This window comes from Mesoplodon bidens, assembly GCF_964165515.1.
Source record: "Mesoplodon bidens genome assembly, chromosome: 17".
Classification (NCBI taxonomy): Eukaryota; Metazoa; Chordata; class Mammalia; order Artiodactyla; family Ziphiidae; genus Mesoplodon; species Mesoplodon bidens.
In genome coordinates this window covers 18,287,781-18,302,285 of record NC_138174.1, presented here as the reverse complement: position 1 = coordinate 18,302,285, position 14,505 = coordinate 18,287,781, and the positions used below count along the sequence as shown (strand labels likewise).

At 39.3% G+C, this 14,505-nt stretch overlaps 1 protein-coding gene across 7 annotated transcripts in view; it reads left to right on the top strand.

Moving 5' to 3' along the window:
• Positions 1–6,704, top strand: part of FNDC3A (fibronectin type III domain containing 3A) — a 169,571-nt gene extending 162,867 nt beyond the window's left edge. For all 7 annotated transcript variants that reach the window (XM_081215165.1, XM_081215164.1, XM_081215166.1 and 4 more), the window contains exon 26: positions 4,182–6,704. In XM_081215165.1, the coding sequence (XP_081071291.1) occupies positions 4,182–4,496 (315 nt within the window). In that variant the 3' untranslated portion in view covers positions 4,497–6,704. The remainder of the gene's footprint in view (positions 1–4,181) is intronic.
• Positions 6,705–14,505: the final 7,801 nt, after the last annotated feature.

Below are 14,505 nucleotides of genomic sequence, written 5' to 3'. Positions count from 1 at the left end.
GCATATACCCAGAGAAAACCATAATTCAAAAAGACACATGCACCCCAATGTTCACTGCAGCACTATTTACAACAGCCAGGTCACGGGAGCAACCTAAATGCCCATCGACAGACGAATGGATAAAGAAGATTTGGTACATGTATGCAATGGAATATTACTCAGCCATAAAAAGGAACGAAATTGGGTCATTTGTAGAGATGTGGATGAATCTAGAGACTGTCATATAGAATGAAGTAAGTCAGAAAGAGAAAAACAAATATCGTATATTAACGCATGTATGTGGAACCTAGAAAAATGGTACAGGTGAACCGGTTTGCAGGGCAGAAGTTGAGACACAGATGTAGAGAACAAACGTATGGACACCAAGGGGGGAAAGCCATGGGGGTGGGGATGGTGGTGTGATGAATTGGGTGATTGGGATTGACATGTATACACTGATGTGTATAAAATTGATGACTAATAAGAACCTGCTGTATAAAAAAAAATTAAATTCAAAAATAAGATTGCTCTAAAAGCTCCAAGTTCACTTACAACTCCCTCAACAATAAGAGAGGGGAAGAATGGTAGAGACGAATTACGTGGTTATTTGTCCATATTCAGTTGTTTTTGAGGGTTTTTACTGTTCCCTTCACTTACTGATCACTAGGAAATAATTATTTGCAATAATACATTCATAAGTTACAGAAGGATCACACTATGTGACCATATGTGCCAAATTATATGACAACATATGCATTATTATTTGTCTTAATGAATACAGTTGACCCTTGAACACCACAAGAGTTAGGAGCACTGACCCCCAGTGCAGTGGAAAAACCCCATAGAACTTTATGGTCGGCCCTCCATGTTCACTGTTCCACATTCATGGATTTGGCCAGCCTCTGGTTGTGTAGTATTGTAGATTGTACTTATTGAAAAAAAATCTGTGTATAAGTGGACCCTTACAGTTCAAACCTGTGTTGTCCAAGGGTCAACTGTAATTACTTTTAAATGCAGTCAAATCTATAATAAATCTTAGGAAAGTTTTGAGTAAGTCTGCATTCAGTCTAATAGTAATGTATTGCTGAAATCATTGTCTTACACTAATTGCTATAAATAATACAGACTGTATTAATCATTATAAGATCAGATTGTGGATATGTAATGTACACAGAAAGTAGAAATAGTTAAACAGAATTTGTTCCTCTATAATGACAGCTTCAAAAGTGGTTGTCTTTGGTAGTAAACATGTATACTTGTCCTTAAAAGGTAACAACAAGGACTGTCTTGAATTTTAGTATGGGTACTTGGTAAATTAATCTCACCAACCAAATAGATTTTTAGAATGTAGATATAGAGGTAGATATAAATAGGTAAAATACTGATTTCAGTCTTATTGGCCCCAACTCCACAGCTGTTATTTCCTCCATGCTGTGATATATTCACAAAGCTAAAGTAAGGATAAATACCAATTTATGAAACTCTAAGCTTTCTATAAAGGTTTCCTATAAATTCTGTTGCAGGTGGTGTACTGTTTCAAAGTTCTTGGCCAGCTAGATATGCACAAACTTTCCAAGCTTAAGTTTTAGTCTGCATTTCTCAGTTAAAATGCAAAGAAAGTGAAAACAGTAATGTCTTACCTGCCATCCTCTTAACTACAAATCCGCATTAATTTATATTTGCCACATTCTGCCTAAGTAAATGGATAGTTATTGATAGCTAATATAAAGGCGATATTTTAGTTTTTCTTTTGTTTTAATTGTATGTAATACTATCTATGAGCAGTAGCTACGGACCAAAACATTATGAAGTTATTAGAGTTTTTACTTGCCCTCTTGTTTATTAGGGTCACAGAATTTATCTCATCAATATGAAAGGGGGTGGTGGAAATGGTGTTACTCATTTTAATTCTTATTTCTCATTCTAAGGCCTAACCCAGCTATCTTGAGCTTGAGACTCTTTTTGAATAGCTTCACTTAGATCTATAAAACTTTTAAAATCAGCTCTAGCAGATGTATCTGTTTTCTTCAGTCCTGAGTCTACAGTTACCTATAGGATGTCTCCCTGTTTAGATATCTTCCCAACATCTAAAACAAAATTGAAAATATGATCTCATCATCTTCCTTCCCAGTCTCTCCTCTCCAACTTCTTCCTCATTCGTCAGGATCATAAACACTAACATCATTTTGGTCCCCAAGCTTTAAACTCTTGGAAGATTTTTTTTTTTTTTGCCTGCCTGCCTGCCAACTTTTATTAAAATAAAAAGTCACTTTTTGGGGCTTCCCTGGTGGCGCAGTGGTTGAGAGTCTGCCTGCTGATGCAGGGGACACGGGTTCGTGCCCCGGTCCGGGAAGATCCCACATGCCGCGGAGCGGCTGGGCCCGTGAGCCATGGCCGCTGAGCCTGCGTGTCCAAAGCCTGTGCTCCGCAACGGGAGAGGCCACAATAGTGAGAGGCCCGCGTACAAAAAAAAAAGTCACTTTTTAAGTGATCCACGAAAATTATACCAGGGCCTCATAACTCAGCGAGAGCCCTTATCCTGCCCAACTTCCTCAATCCCTCTCAGCCTTATGATCAGGATTCCTTAAACAGTTTAAATATCACACACTACAGTGGCCCCTGTAGAATTAAACTTCAATTTCCAACTAGTGTATTAACATATTCCTCCTTTCAATGTCAAATCTCTTCACCTATCACCCTCATGCCATGTGTTTTTTGTTTCCTGATCACATTACCACGCTCATTTGGAGACAAATGGAAAGTAAAGAAAATTTTAAAGACAAAAATAAATATCACCCATTATACCTGTAAGACAAATACATGTTTTTTATTTTTACTAAATTGACTTCATTGTATGTATACTGTTTCACACTGCTTTCTAATACAGTCTTCTGATATATTTAAGTTCATCCTTTTACTGTCGCTGAGACATAAATCATTTCTACATTCTCACTTCCTGAAACGCTCATATGCATCTTCAGAACTAATTCTTATTCAGCTTTTTAAGATTTGTCTTAAAGTTTACTTTTTCAATAAAAGTTCATTTATATATCTTCTCAGTATCTTCTGATATACATTTTGATGTATACATAGTCAGTACTAATTTAGTGGCCTTTCATTAAGTACCTATTATATGCTAGGTTCTGGAGACACAAAAATGAGGGAAAGATCTTACCTTTCTCCTTTGGAAGCAAACCAGTATATAAAATGTAGATTTACAACACAGATACAACTGAGGCTACTAAAATTGCTTGAGCGAATGCCAGCCCACAGGTTTTGGTTGATCTCTTATGTAACCCACCAACTAGCTGGGGAAACTCAACTGGGAAATCACTATGAGTCTTGGTCTTTTCATTTAGAGAATGAGTGAAGGGGTGCAGTAGTGGAAGTGAGAGCTTCCATATATTGAGCACTCGCTATATGCTGGGCACTGTGCTAAGAAGTGCTTTACCAAGTATTAGTTTATTTCATTCTCGTAATTACCACACAAGATAACTTCTGTCATGCCCTGGAGGAGTGTGCAGTGGTGCAGCAGAGCTTGGACCCCAGTTCCAGTACGTATCCTCTCAGTCACTAGCACACTGTCTTGAAAAATCTATGGAATTCCATTCTTGTTACTTCCCTTCTAAGGGATGAGCCAGATGAGTTGTTTTTTAAAATCCCATTCTTTGATTCTAAGTGATCTCTCCTTTTAAAGTTTATAAAATGATTTGCCATAGACACCTATAGAGAGCTCTCCTTTTCCACTTATTGTTTCATTTAGCAGATCGGTTTGAAACTTTACAGAAACCAGTTATACAAAGATATCATGGGAGAGCAAGGTTAGACACTGTTTGTTCCTCCTTTCATGGAATGATTGCACAGAAGTTTGACTTCTTACATTTGGTGAAACCAGAGAAATGCCCGTGGGCTGATTTTGCTTGTTCTCTAGCTGTTCTGGGGACACATCTTCACTCTTCAGCTGGTCTGTAAGCTCTGTGAGGGTAGATATCACATCCTTACTTTTCAGATTTCTCCAGCCATTATACAGCAAACAGTTGAGTTCTTTAATGGATAGGTGTTTTTTAAATGTCATTTAAAAGATACAAGCAGTGGCACTCACTAGCTTCCATGTCAAAAATAATTCTAAAACTAGCCAGTTTTAACATAAATTTTCTACCCAGCCTTCCCATGTAATTCTTTTTCTAATGTCTTACTATCAGATTTACAAAGGGGCTGACTCTTCATTCCGGTATTCAAGCCTTCAGCTGAACTGTGAATATCGTTTCCGTGTGTGTGCCATTCGCCAGTGCCAAGACCCTGTGGGGCATCAGGACCTCGTAGGCCCCTACAGCACAACAGTGCTCTTCATCTCTCAGAGGACTGAACCACCAGCCAGCACCAGCAGAGACACTGTGGAAAGCACGAGGACCCGGCGGGCACTCAGCGACGAGCAGTGTGCAGCCGTCATCCTTGTGCTGTTTGCTTTCTTTTCCATTTTGATTGCCTTTATCATTCAGTACTTTGTAATCAAGTGAAAATATAACTTTATTTTTAATATTGTATTACATTTTATTTTGTCATGTACTAAAATTATTTCTGTATTGCTTTTACAAAAACAGTGACATTTAGCACTGGCATTGAGACTATAGTACATCATTTTTGCCATTATGCTTATATTGTTAGGTAGAGGCTGGCACCTTATTAGAATGCAAGCCACAGAAATAGCACGTTTTGGTTTTTTGTTCGGTTGGGGCTCTTTTTCTTTTTCTTTTTTTCTTTTTCTTTTTTTCTTTTTTTGACATGCCTTCTTGTGAGACAAACTTTCTGAGAGGCAACAATATATAATTGATACTTTGACCAGTCAGCATGAGTGTAACAGTGACAACCTGATCTGTTTGTTTTAATTATTACCTAGTGAAAAATTCAGAATGATTAAAATTTACACTAACATGCTATATAAAAATGTTAAAGTATGATGCTGTGAAAGCAATCTAGTGCTATATTTCTACCTCCTCATTTGTCTTAATTTGGTAAGTGGGATTATGATGAATAACTGGAGGGGCTTAGCAGACAAAAACTGGATGAAAGAATATGCATGGGAAAAAGAAGCTTCTTGTTTGATAAATGTGGAGTTCTTCATTATAAGTATATATTCATGAATTCACAGATAAGTCACTTAAAGAAAGCACAGACAGTTTACTTGGCCTAAAAGTATTTTAATGTTTACTCAAAAACCCATCTTCAGGTCTTGAGAACATGGAAAAGAACAGAGCGCTTTTACATACTTTTTAGAAGTAATCATAATTCTGAACTTCAAACCTATTTAATTTGGTTTTGTGAGCCTCTGAACTATATGTGTGTGTATAAGGACATGCACGTACATATATGGCTTTATATATACCAAGTGTAGAAATATATATATATATGTGTATACACACACACACACACACACACACACACACACTCACACTCCATCTATCTGGTGCAGGCTAATTTTGAAGAACTCCCATAAGTTTTGCTGCTTCTCCCATAACTACTGCCATCACCATCAGAATTCATAATCAAACCTAACCTTTTGTTTGGGGCACCAAATCCGAAGACAAAATTAATTTGCACCAGTAAACTTCAAGCTGCTTTCTTTCTTGAAAAACTAATGTTTAATGTAATGTCTGTTTCGATACTGTTCCAGTTGTTGATTGCATGTGGTTAATGTTGCATTAGAGCACTTTGCAATTACATAATTCGTTAATGTTTTGTGAGCTTGCATTTGTGAGTTATTGGGTGATCAGATTGAATATTGTCAAGTATCACGTTGTACATCTTGCATAGATGTCCATGACTGCCAGTAATAATAGTTTGTAATGAAACTATCTAAAATTCTTGTTTTATCACATCTGTTATCTGTGAAACACTTGTAACTAGCCTTTTTAATTTATTATTTGAATTTTAGGATAGTGAGTCACTAATTTTTAGTTGCTGAGATTAGCAGTTTAGTGATTACTAAGCACTTCTGTCAGTCTTTGAAAAAAAGGACATATGTTTTGTGCTTTGAAGATCTCTGAAGAATTTCTTATATTAGAATGAGCATGTATTGTAATTGTTTTATGTCAAATGATCTGTGCTGTAGAAAAAACATTAACCTTTGTTCAAAAAAGAAATGGATAAACTTGGCCTTCCCAAGTGGTAAGAATGATCTGTCACTATAAAACACTGTATGTTTACATTTTATTTAAATTTAATCTCTTATGTGTAGGCTAACTTCCCCCAAAACAGTGATTGAGATTGTTTTCTAGAAACTTCTTAAAAGTGCCACATTTGGCAGTACAAATGAGTTTGAGTGTAATAGCCCAGAGATTTCTATATCGTTGAATGTCTAAAATGGTAAAATGTGCCACTGTGGCAGTTGCAGTGGCTTATGTTTTTCATAGTAACTCAAATGAACTCCTATTTTTGATAGTAAATGTCATTTAATAGTGTACTTGCCATTTGAGCCTCACTGCAAAATTAGTGCAGAGGAGGAACAATTTTTAATGTAATCTTGATTTTACCTCATATACTGTACATTCCAAAAACTCTAAAAACTTTTTAAAGATTATAGATACACTACCAAACGTATCACCTTGAAATTGTATAAGGTTGAACTTCATACAAATGAAAAAATATAATCATAAAAATACATAAACTATGTAGCAAAAGTATCTTTAAATCCATGGAAAATAAAAGTATCATTCTTTTTTGAGATATGTTTATTGTATTCATAAACATTATTTGCTGCCTCTTTTGGAAAGTGAAATGTTAAGGTCTCCCCTCTTGCAGTTGGCTTACAACAGTTTTCTCAAGATATTTAAATCTTCAACATGAGAGGATCCATATTCAAGAAGGTCAAGTTTTATCCTAGTGACCTGATTCTGTTGCACATTATATGTATTCTTTTATATATGTGTGTGTGTGTATATATATATATATGTGTGTGTATATATATACACATATATATATATATAAAGGAAACAATATATCTAATGAATAAGGATCGGTCTGAGGTAAACTTCCCATTGGAAAGAAAATCGGACCACGTGCCTCACCTATCCTCATTCTTTACCTACTTCTTAGTACCTTCTCTTTCCCACCTACAGGGGCCCAGAACCTTCCTATTACTGGCACTGCAATCTGCCCCCAGGTCTGCTCTCCACCAGAAAGTTCAACGCTGCCATCTACTTAATACCACACCAGAAAGTTCTCACATGCACCAAGACATTCAACATTCCTCCTCACTTATCTCTTTAAAATTTCCATCCCACAGATCTCATCCAGGGATACATTTTAAAATCCAAGTGGGGCTTCCCTGGTGGCACAGTGGTTAAGAATCTGCCTACCAATGCAGGGGAAAGGGGTTCGAGCCCTGGTCCGGGAAGATCCCACATGCCACGGAGCAACTAAGCCCGTGCGCCACAACTACTGAGCCTTCACTCTAGAGCCCGTGAGCCACAACTACTGAGCCTGCACTCTAGAGCCCGTGTTCCGCAACAAGAGAAGCCCGCGCACCACAACAATGAGTCGCCCCCGCTCACCACAACTAGAGAAAGCCCACGCGCAGCAACGAAGACCCAAAGCAGCCAAAAATGAAAATAAAATAAATTAATTAAAAAAACAAAATCCAAGTGGATCTCTAATTGCCACAACTGCAGGCACCACAGTAAAGTTTACAGTGTTAGGCTGGAGAAGAGGAGATAGACTTTGGATGTAGGAGCATCACTCCATGGAAGCAACTGAGTTGGAATCCAGCCCTGAGAACAATATAATACTGACTTACATACCACCTCTTTTTTTTTCTGTAGATTGGAAATAGGAGTATTACATGTTGTACTTGAGCATTTTGTGGGTTGGTTTCCAACGCAAGTACCTTACCATCATCATCATGAACAGATTCTCTGCAGGAGGATCCCTCGTGTATGGTGGCTCAATTAGGCAAACAGACTGCAAGAGGAGATGGGTCCCCAAAACCTAACAGCAGTCTTCCTACAATCTAACCACCTACCATCAACATAGGTGATGATAGTGCCTTGTATTTATTTATTTATTTATTTTTATTTTATTTATTTATTTATTTTTTTGCTATACGCGGGCCTCTCACCTTTGTGGCCTCTCCCATTGCAGAGCACAGGCTCCGGACGTGCAGGCTCAATAGCCATGGCTCACGGGCCCAGCCGCTCCGCGGCATGTGGGATCTTCCCGGACCGGGGCACGAACCCGTGTCCCCTGCATCGGCAGGCGGACTCTCAACCACTGCGCCACCAGGGAAGCCCGTGCCTTGTATTTTTTAAATGCTTTTTAAATATACAGTTTTAGGATAATCTATATGCCCTCAAGAGTATCCCTTTATTCATTCGTTATTTCCTCCCTTACACTCTTAAAGGGGAAGTTGACAGAACAACTAAGATTTTAATAGTTGGGGTCAGCAAACCTACAGTGTATGGAGTGGTGCCTTCAAATGTTTAGATGGTATAAGGACTATTTTTCATCTTATATGACAGGATGCTATGGGAAATTTGCCAAGAGAAAAGGTTCAAAACTGGATAGATTTTAAAGCCACATGACCATTCAAATCCTAATAGCATCTACTGAACACTCAGTGTGTGCTAGGTGTTGTGTTCAGGGCTTTACCTTAGTTATTTCATAATCCTCTTAATTGCTCTATTAAATATAAACTGAAACACGGAGCAACAAGCCAAAGACCACATGGCTAGCAGGTGACAGAGCTGAGATTGAGGTTTGAACCCACGTGATGGGTCTAGTGCTCCCACACTTGACCACTACCCTCTACTGTCTCTCAGACAAGTACTGAATTCTAAGAAGGAAGTCAAAATAATAGTTGACTTTAATATTGCATTTATGACAGCATTTACTGAGAGCTTCCTGTACGCCAGGCACTGTGCTGAACACTTGCCCACATCCCAAACAGCCCACAGCCCACTAAGGACTGAACAGAAAGAAAACAGACTAGGAGAATCTGGTCCAAGCGTATCAGACAGATTAAACATGAAGCTCTAATTTCTTTTCTCTAGAATTTCATCCTTTGCTACACTGATTCCCATTTTGAGCCTCCACCCTGCCCTAGGAATAACCCATTCTCTTAAATACTCATTCATCCACAAATGAGACAAGCTAACTTGTCCAAAAAGGGAATATAGCTGCAATGTGGATGAAGCTCAAAAACATGCTAAGTGAACGAAACTAGACACAGCCTGTCACATATTGTGTGACTGCATTCATAGGAAATATCAAGACTAAGTAAATCCATGAAGATAGGTTAGTAGTTGCCAGGAGCTGGAAGGAGGGAGAAATGGGGAAAAACTGTGTAATGGGCATGGGGTTTTATTTGGGAAATGTTTTGGAACTTGACAGACGTAGGTGGGTGTTGCACAACGTTGTGAATGTACTAAAAGCCACTGAAACGCTCACTTTAAGATGGCTGGTTTTCTGTGAATTTTTCACCTCAGTTTCTAGAAGGGATTATAAGACATTCCTAAAGACTGATATACAGAAAGCACACGACCAGAGACTCCTGGACATTGAGTCAATAAAATAAATTCACTTAAGTCCATGTTTCTAAGGACACAGACCAACTTCTCACTTCCTTTTCAGACTTCCCAGACCTCCTTGGGCGTTCCTACTCCTCTGAGTCGGTGGGTTGTGCCTGGTACAACTGAATCTTTATGGATGCCATTGATAGCTATTAAATGATTTGGCCTGCCCAAGCCTAAGTTATCAGCTCTCTCTGACTTTTTTTTTTTCTTTTTATCTTCGGCTGTGTTGGGTCTTTGTTGCTGTGCATGGGGTTTCTCTACTTGCAGTGAGCGGGGTCTACTCTTCGTTGTAGTGCACGGGCTTCTCATTGCGGTGGCTTCTCTTGCTGCGGAGCACGGGCTCTAGGTGCGTGGGCTTCATTAGTTGCGACACGTGGGCTCAGCAGTTGTGGCACACGGGCTTAGTTGCTCCGCGGCATGTGGGATCTTCCTGGACCAGGGATCGAACCCGTGTCCCCTGCACTGGCAGGTGGATTCTTAACCACTGCACCATCAGGGAAGCCCCTCTCTGACTCTTAATGTTTCTAGGATGACCCAGTGGTCTTGGAGAGGAAATTACGTTTTACAGTTTCAGTTTACCAACGACAGCAGCTGTGTAGTAAGAAATGTTCATATACAGTAATATAAGACCTTTTTCCTCACAGCCTATATTCTGAAAAGCAACCTAAAAACCATTTGAGGAAAATTCATTTATTAATGCTCAAGTACTAATACTAATAGAATTAATTTGTGATTCTCTAAATTTTGATTCAGACCATTAAAACCAGCATGAAGTCTAGTATCCAGTCATGCTATGAAAAACGTGGAACCTATTCATTGTAAATCTGGCTCAAAATGACCTCAGAGAGGTGAGGAGTGTAAAACTACAAAGGGTACAGAGAGTACACATTATTCTAGAAAGAGCACACGCAGTTTACGACAATATCGTTAACTTTTTTTTTTTTTTTTTTTACGGAACACCAAATTTTAAAAGATACTATAAATCCACTGTAAATAAATGAGTATAATACTGCCATTCATTGGGGAAAATAAAAATAGAAAGACCCTGAAAAAGAGCAATGAGAGGGGATTAGCTGCACTAAATTATAAAGATTTAGTAACTGACAATACCAGCACAAAAAAGTTAAAGGACAGAATAGAAAGCCCGTAGTCCCAAGTACATAGAAGAATTTAATACTTGATAGAGCTGACACCTCAAGTCAATGGAGTAAAAGTGGTCAAGTCAGTAAATGATATTGGTACAACTGGGTAGCAACCTAAAAATTAAAGTTGGATCCATATCTCACACCTTACACCAGGATGAATGCCAAATGAATTTAAATGTAAACAATAAAACCAAATAAATGAGAAGATGTGGGAGAATTCCTTTATAATCTTGGAGTGGTGGTGGCCTTTTGTGCCTCAAGATACAAAAGTCATAAAAAGGCTGATCATTTAAATGCCATAAAAATAAAGACTTCTGCATAGCAGTATGAAAAAAAAAAGTTATAGCAAACCAGGAAAAAATATTTGCACACATATCCCAGAAAAGGGCTAATCTAGTCTAACACAGGAAAATGTAGTAAGTTCTGAAATACGGAGATGAAAGGATTAATAACCCAATATAAAAACAGGCAGTTCACATAAAAGAAAATACAAAGAACTCAATCTCACACACAAAAGGAACACAAAATAAAAACACAGAAAAACCATTTTCACTCTCATTGGCAAAAATGCAAAACTTCAATTACACACTATATTGATAAGTATAGAAAAACAAGACATCGCCGGTGTAGCTTAAGCTGTACAGTCCCTATAAGGGGAAATTACATATTGTTTATACTTTTTGAGGAGGCAAATTCACTGACAAATATTCATCTACACCCACATGTGACACATTAGACAACACTATTCATTGCAGACGTGTTTGTAACAGCAAAAGACTGGAAATGACCTAAATGAGCAAAAATGGGAGACTGGTTAAATAAACGGTACATCCAATACAACGGAATACTATGCAGCAATAGCAAAAAGATTACAGTAGCCTTCTATTTACTAATCTGGAAAGAAAGCCAAGATATATCATTAAATGACAAAGTGCAGAAGGCTGCAGGCTCCCGGGTCAGGTGCCCTAGTCCTCACATCTCCTGGGCCCAGGCCAGTGAGTGAATGAGCTTTCAGATGACGCCAGCCCTCGACTGTCTCCCAGCCTTTCGGGCTTTACAGCTGAGGCCCCAGTCATCGTGGGGTAGAGACAAGCCATCCCTCAATTCCTGATCTGCAGAACTGGCACAATAAAATGGTTGTTTGAAGCCACAAAGGAGTCGGAAAATTTTTTATACAGCAATAGTTACTGGAGGGCTTCCCTGGTGGCGCAGTGGTTGAGAGTCCGCCTGCCGATGCAGGGGACACGGGTTCGTGCCCCTATCCCGGAAGATCCCACATGCCGCGCAGCGGCTGGGCCCGCGAGCCATGGCCGTGGAGCCTGTGTGTCCGGAGCCTGTGCTCCGCAACGGGAGAGGCCACAGCAGTGAGAGGCCCACGTACAGCAAAAAAAAAAAAAAAAAAAAAAAAAAAAAGTTACTGGAACACGTAATTCAAATTCTAAAATACATGGTTCTTGACCAAATATTGATTCTCCTTCAGGGCACTCCCCACACACCCGCCCCCATAACACTGAAGTTGGGACTGGCCAGGTGACTTTCAGCCAGTGAAATGTGAGCAGAAAAGACATTCACCCCTGTACTCGTTAGGGTTCAATCAGGAAAACAGATGCCACACTAGGTGTTTAACAAGGATCATTTAACATTGGGCATTTGGTTAACAGGTGTTAGAAGGCTGAAAAAGCAAGCAGGTGGCACTGAGGTAACAGCCGTATTTAAAATCTGCCACTTTGGGGGTTGGGAGCAAAGGAAAGATGTTAAGGGTTTCAAGCCTAAAAGGTTGGAAGAGGAGCCCCGGGCACCAGGACTGAGACTCCTGAAAAGTGGCTGCTGCCTGGGGGCTGATGGCAGGGCTTCTGTTTGTGCCCAGAGAAGCTGGAGACTGGAGCCCATGCTGCCGGGAGGGCACGGGGCCATCGTGGGATGAGCAGACAGGAAGGAGCCAGTGCCTTTTCCCCTCCCCTACCCGCTAGCAGCCCCACTGACAAGCCCAACGATGGGCAAAAGCGGTTCGCAGAATCCAAGAAGGGAGAGTTTGGAGCCCAGAGACAACAGTTTAAAGCTTCTACTTTGCATTTTGTCTCTTCCCCTGCCTCAGAGATTATGGGAGCATCTGCTCTTAGAGAGAGGCCGTGTGATCAAAGCAGCCTTTGAACTGGTGGAACAGTGAGCCATCAAAGAGAGAAGACTGCTCTGGACCGTCCCCCAGATGCGAGGCAGACTCTTGGGAAGCAAGAAACAGACGCGTGGCGTGTTAGGCTGTTGGCTCTGTTACAGAGTCCAAGCTTGCAGTGCTCGCTGCACGACAGGCCAATAAATCAAGAGTTGTTGGGACAAGGAACAGCGACTTTAGCTGGAGAGCCAGCAGGCCACAAAGATGGTGGACTTGGGCCCCAAAGAACCATCTTGCCTGTGTTAGGATTAAGGTTTATCTTATACTAAAAGGGGAGTAAAGTGAAACATTTCCTGGTTCCAGTCAGCCTCTGGAGAGGATGTGTTCATTTCTTCCTTCCTGTAGTCTTCACAGGTGGGGCAGACAAAGGTCTTTACGTTTAATGCTCACTACCTGGGAGTCAGGGCTCCCAGAGATGGGCCATTATGAATAATTTAAGCTTACAGGCAACATCCCTTTAGTGATTAACTTGTAATTGAATACAAAGCTTCTTCCCTATTAAAATTCCCCGCTATCAATGTCCATTCCAGAATCTTGTGGGAAAAGGGATATAAACGGCTCTGGCTACTTCTTGCTGAACAGAGGCAACAAATATTCCTTAGAATCTCTAGCCAATCCTTTTTTTATGTACAACTCTTTGAAGCTGATGAAACCCCACTTCTTCACAAAATAGCTATAAAGTCATTCAAAAGCCACTGTAAAACCATAAATAGCAATTGATCATTTCTAACCACTAAAAGGATGCCTTTTTACTTCAGCATCAACCAACAGGGATTACAATGCAGTTGAAAAGAAACTTGGTTACTGCTGTGATACACAACGATTTAAGGTAATTACTAAAATTATGACTGATTATCATTTACCAGGATACACCAGAATTTTAGGAATTTCATGTAATTTCTAAAATGTGTATATTAATAACGTTTACCCATATGAAACAATCTAAGAAGTTTTATCACCACTTATTTGACCGTGCTTCCCATGTAGTTCAACATACTAAATAAGCCTAATTAGTTTCATATTCCTCTCTCTGAGATGGAGAAAATAATTTGAGGTGTTCCTGGGACCCTTTGGAAAACCTCAAAGTTAGCTAGAGGTCAAATGAACTTCATTTAGAATTTGATCTTTGGGAATTTTGTCAAAAATATCAAAAAATTTTAACCAGTGATAATAAAAGATCTCAATGGTAAATACAGATCACTTAAAGAAACTCACAATTACCCAAAGTAGTCTGGTATTTTAAGAAACCTTTGTTCTCTTAGAGAACCAAATTCAGGTTTAGTACCACTTTACCTTTAAAATTCATTTTCTTAATTAAGTTCAATCGTATCTTAGCCAATCCTGACATGCACAAAACTCTTTCACTGTTCCTCCTCCACAAACCTTCCACAATTTTTCTGTACCCATATTAATCTCTGCCTCACTTTCTTTTCCATTCGTAAACAACCAGCTCGAGGACAAAACCACCTTCTTCCCTTTAATAAAATGCATTTTCATTCCTCATACCTTCTTTGCTGAAAACACACGTCCTACATCTCTGCATATTGAAATTTTACCTTATAATTCTTAACCTTAAAACCTTCACGTCTAGTAAAAAACCAAGAAGTAATTGTAAACTGTGTGTCATAACAGCATTTCCTGACTG